The 4,852-nt window shown below is 55.5% G+C and overlaps 1 protein-coding gene across 1 annotated transcript; it reads left to right on the forward strand.

The window, feature by feature from the left end:
* The first annotated feature begins 307 nt into the window (after nucleotides 1–307).
* On the forward strand, nucleotides 308–4,290 carry PIMREG (PICALM interacting mitotic regulator). Its single transcript, XM_056128074.1, has 4 exons — nucleotides 308–598; nucleotides 2,577–2,872; nucleotides 3,459–3,554; nucleotides 4,135–4,290. Exons 1-4 carry the CDS (start codon nucleotides 308–310, stop codon nucleotides 4,166–4,168), a joined length of 717 nt encoding a protein of 238 aa, XP_055984049.1. The 3' UTR covers nucleotides 4,169–4,290.
* The last annotated feature ends 562 nt before the right edge of the window (nucleotides 4,291–4,852 follow it).

The following is a 4,852-nucleotide window of genomic DNA, read 5'->3' on the forward strand; positions in this document are numbered from 1 at the left end:
GCCAGGTGTCGGGCGCGGCCCCGCCCGGGGTGGGAGGAAGCGGAGGTAGAAAGACGACTCTGTCGGATGCTCATGGCTAGGACCGGCAGCAAATGCTGGCCTGCTTTGCTCTACCGCCGCCTTCTCCCGGGCCTTGCTGACCCCTCTTCCACAATGCCACCCACGGCTACCAAGCGACCCCACCCACGCCTGGACCGGCCAGACTGTCCTGAACCCTGGGGGAGGGGAGATGGAACAGAATGCCTCTCTCACCAGCCTTTTGACTCCTCCCCAGGATTTGGTGGGCAGAACAGACTCACCCGGGCAGATGGCCTCTCGGTGGCCAAGCTTGGGGAGCTCCGTGCGCCTGAGATCCCTCCCGGACCACAAGCAGCTGGAGGAGTGCGACGAGCAGCCTGCAGACAGCCTCACAGAGGTCTCCGGCGGGGCCCTGGGCTCCCTGTGTAGGCAGTTCCAGAGGAGACTTCCCCTGAGAACAGTCAGCCTCAACTTAGGGCCAGGCCCCTCCTGGAAACGTCTGGAAGCCCCAGAGCCAGGCCAGCAGGGACTCCAGGCTGCAGCTCGCTCAGCTAAGAATGCTTTGGGCGTCGTGTCCCAGGTAAGGCCGAAAATTGTAACAAGGGATGGGTAGTCCCTTCATGGAGGGCTGCCCTAATGCTGGGTGGATAGATAGCTCTATCCCCATGGAGTCCCCAAGAATGCAGAATACAGATGGAGACAGAACTTTGGATGAAAATGGTGCCACAGGGCCAGGAGACGGGCGAACAGACAGTGCATGCTTTGCATGCAGCTCCTGGTACCTCGTGGTTCCCTCAAGCAACACCAAGAAGGACCCCTGAGCAAACAGCCAGGAGTAGCCCTTGAAAAACTTTAGGGGAAAGAAGGGAGGAAAGGAAGGAGGGAGAGGAGGAAGAAAGCAAGGAAACTAGTTCATGTAGGAAGCATCTCTGCAGGCCAGTGGCTAATGGTGCCGGGAGGCCAAACAGCTCCCTGTGATCGACTCCTAGAGATGGCACCATGGTATGCACCCAAGAAAGGGCAGGTACAAAGAGTGTAGGTGGCCAGTGCAATGGCGTGAGTTCAGACCCAGAACCATGGCCTTGAGGAAAAGCTGCAGAAGAGACTGACAGGAGTGTAGTCAGCATATGGGAGGACAGAGAGTAAGGTAGGGCAGGGCTTCGACTCAGCCCAAGGCCCCTGAAAGCCAACAGGAAGTTTCTGCAGAATGCAGACCCAGTGTGATTAGGTACTTAATCTTCTCTTTGCTACCGAATGGGGTTTGTAGTAGACTTACCTCTGAGGAGCTTGGCCCTGCAGCGAACTGAAAACTTAGAGAGTTGCTCTGAAGGTCCTTTTGAAAATATCTATTGTTTGATGAGATTATGAGCAGGAAGCTGCCACATATTTTGCATATAAGACTATGCCCTGGACAGGAAGAACCTGGGGGGGGGGCATTTTTTTGTCCCCCATTTTATTTAAACATCATGCTTTACAAAGTTTTCATGATGGTTTGTTACAGGTATTCAATATTCCAATGTCAATACCATCACCACTGTCACCTTCCCTTCACTGTTGTCTCCGTTTTCCCAACTGCCCTTCAACCTACCCCCCATAGCAGGTTCACTATGATGTATTGGATGTTGCTTGTCACCATTAAATGCTCACAGCAGAGCCTGGCAAGCTACCGTGGGATATTCGATATGCCAAAAACAGTAACAAGTCTCACAATGGAGACGTTACTGATGCCCGCTCGAGCAAATTGATGAACAATGGGAGGACAGTGCTACAGTGCTACCATTAAATGGCTAACAAAGTAATCAAAGAATATTTGCACAGAAGAAAATTTGTGAAAATTTTTGTATGACACTATGTGGACATTAAGTCCTTATCTGAGGTTTTTATAAAGCTGTTGTTGCAAGTTAAACGTTCTGTGTTAATGTTTTCTTCAGTCAAGATTGGTGGGTTTCTGTTACATCTATCCGACCTGGTATGCTGCTACTGGGATGTCAGTGTTATAGAGTTTAAACATGGTACAGTAGGAAATGCAGCCCTACTCTTTAGAAGATCCAGAATATTTAACTGGGCAGTTAAATGTTTAACTGAGCATGGCTCCTTGTCTTCTTGGGCTGCCTGGGAGTTTTTGGAAAATTAGGTTCTCTGTGGTGCTCAGTTCTGAGGCGGTGGGGTCTGGCCAGAGGCACGGCAGTGGCTATGGGAGCAGATGCCAGGTCTTTGTTTGGGCATGAGCTGGCCTGCCCACCTCTGAGATCACCCCAGAGGTCTCAGCCAGGAACAAGTGTCTGAAAAAATTTTGCAGCTAGTTGATCTCTTTTGGGGCTGGAGAGATAGCACAAGCCGGTGTTTGCCTTGCACGCGGTCAGCCTGGGTTCGATTCCTCCGCCCCTCTCGGAGAGCCCGGCAAGCTACTGAGAGTATCTCGCCTGGCCGGCAAAGCCAGCAAGCTACCTGTGATGTACTGAGATGGCCCCTGCATGCACCTGCTCCCCACAGCATCTGCGGAGTGCGTGAGGGTGAAGGCTAAGGCACTGTGTTCCCTTCTCTTGTACCTGTCACAGAGGATCCAGGAGTCTTACCAGAGCAGTACCAAATGGTTGGTGGAGACCCAGGTGAGAGCCAGGAGGAGGAAGCGAAGCGTGCAGAAGTGCACCAGCCCCCCCACTCGCAGCCTGAGCCAGAGGAGCACCCGGAAGCCCGGCACCACCCCTACGCGCTCAGCTCTGAGCCCCTGGGAGAGGGAGCGCACCTGTCTCTCTGCCCAGAGCGGCCCGCATGCTCACCCACTGCGGCGCTCCAGGAGGGAGGCTGCCTTCCGGAGCCCCTACTCCTCCACAGAGCCCCTCTGCTCCCCCAGGTAAGCAGAAGAGGCCTGCCTCCCCAACAATGACCTGAATCACATTGATGGCCAGCCCCTCTCGGCCTTACCTGCCTCCCAGCCTGCTGCTAGCAGAAAATCTGGGAATGTCCTTCGAGGCTTATAAGGCAAACGTCCTACCGCTGTGCTATCGATAGCACAGCGGGTAGGGCGTTCGCCTTACAAGCGGCCAACATGGCCGACCCGAGTTCGATTCCTCCGCTCCTCTCTGAGAGCCCGGCAAGCTACCGAGAGTATTCGATATGCCAGACACAGTAACAACAAAGTCTCCAATGGAGACGTTACTGGGCCCGCTCGAGCAAATCGACGATCAACGGGAGGGGAGGGGGGTCCTTCGAGGCAAGCTTTAGCCCATGGGGAGCCCAAACTCAGGTTTGTCACCCATTTGGAAGCTGACACTCCTCGGTTTCCAAGTGCAAAACCGCACATGGGTTTGTTAGCTCACCTCCTGGTCTCTGCCAAGGGCTCCAGTTCTCTCTGATGGACACTGCTTGGGTGGGGTGTTCCGGGCCCCAGAGCCTCATTGTTGAAATTAGTCACTGGTGTGGCTCTTCCTTGTGTTCAGCGAGTCTGACAGTGACCTGGAGCCTGTGGGCGCTGGAATTCAGCACCTCCGGAAACTGTCCCAAGAGCTGGACGATGCCATTGATGCTGAAGACAGGTGAGTGGGAGGTCTCATGCATCCCCATGAAGTGGCCTGGAGGTATATCCCTGGAGTGTGCCTGACACCCGTGTGACCTGCTTTGTGACCCCTAGCCAGTCCCTGCCTCTCTCTGAGTCTCCGTGTTCTCATCTGCAATGTGAGAGGGGCCAAAAGTTCTGGACCCAGGTGGTGAAATTTCCCCTCCGGGTGTGAGTGGCCCCTGGCTGTTGGGTTCCCACTGTTAACCCTCACCTGGAACCCCGGTGTGGCTGAATACCTGGTTCTGATAGGCCTGTCCTCCCCACAGCACCCACTGTAGCTCCTTTCATGGAAGTAGGAGCCCCAGTCTGGGGTCAGGACTGGGCCAGGAACTCTTCTCCCACAGGCCATTTTCTCCTGGGCCCCGTGGTCATGGCAGGCTCTTAGGGCCCTTGCAGTTCTGTGGATCAGGCGGGCCATGCACCTACCTCCATGTCAGGTCCCGTCTTGGGTAGTCTAGGCTGGGAGAGCCCCTCCGCCTATGGCAGCCTATGGCTTCTGTGCCTCCCTACGCCTGTGGCACCCTGTGGCATCTGTGCCTCCCATTTTCCATCTGCAGTGGCGACATGACCATTTCTCTCATTCGGAACTGAGGACAGTGCTCATCAGGTAATCCACCACCAACGCATCCTTCTCGGTGTCCTCCTCCTCAGCCTCAGCACACATGCATATTCAGAGGCATGTTCAGGAACTGGATGTTTTCTGGAAACACCCCCAGAGCTGATGGGACCAGCCATGTAGAAAGCTTCTATGTACCGGCTCGGAGCCAGAGCTGCCGACCCCACTCAGCCCATCACGGAAGGTGGGGCCAATTCCACTCTTGGGTTAGGGAGAGGGTCTCACACCCAGCAGTGCGGGAGGCAGCGGCATCTCTGGGCCCTACTCATGAGGACCACCCAGCAGGCCCCTGGGACACAGCCTGGGCCTTGCAGCCTCTGCTCCTGCTCTGGCCACCTCGGGGTTCAGCGGTGCCTGCCTCGGAGTGACTGGGGAGAACTCGCAGTGAGGGGAGCTTATCAGTCTTCTCCTCCGGGCGATTTAGAAGCATCCCATGCTTGAGTCTTGTGGAGGCCTCAAGTGCAAGGGACTCCAGCAGCAAAGGACTCCTTAGAACTCTGCAGTCCAGCGAAGGGTCTTGACCACCATCTGTTGTGTCCCCATGTCCAGAGTCCTAGGAGCACAGCTCCTGACCCTTCTCCCAGCACCAGAGCCCTGGAAGTGGGGATGCCAGGCACTGCCAGTCCTGAGGCGCTAAGCCTCTAGTGCCTGCTGTGCTC

The sequence above is a fragment of the Sorex fumeus genome, unplaced genomic scaffold (genome assembly GCF_029834395.1).
Source record: "Sorex fumeus unplaced genomic scaffold, SorFum_2.1 ptg000063l, whole genome shotgun sequence".
NCBI classification, from domain to species: domain Eukaryota; kingdom Metazoa; phylum Chordata; class Mammalia; order Eulipotyphla; family Soricidae; genus Sorex; species Sorex fumeus.

Bases quoted from the DNA above. Each gene is read 5' to 3' on its own strand.
- PIMREG (XM_056128074.1), top strand. From the start codon at position 308: ATGGCCTCTCGGTGGCCAAGCTTGGGGAGCTCCGTGCGCCTGAGATCC. The intron at 599-2,576 runs GTAAGGCCGAAA...TACCTGTCACAG, and splicing joins CTTTGGGCGTCGTGTCCCAG to AGGATCCAGGAGTCTTACCA. The intron at 3,555-4,134 runs GTGAGTGGGAGG...TTCCATCTGCAG, and splicing joins GCCATTGATGCTGAAGACAG to TGGCGACATGACCATTTCTC.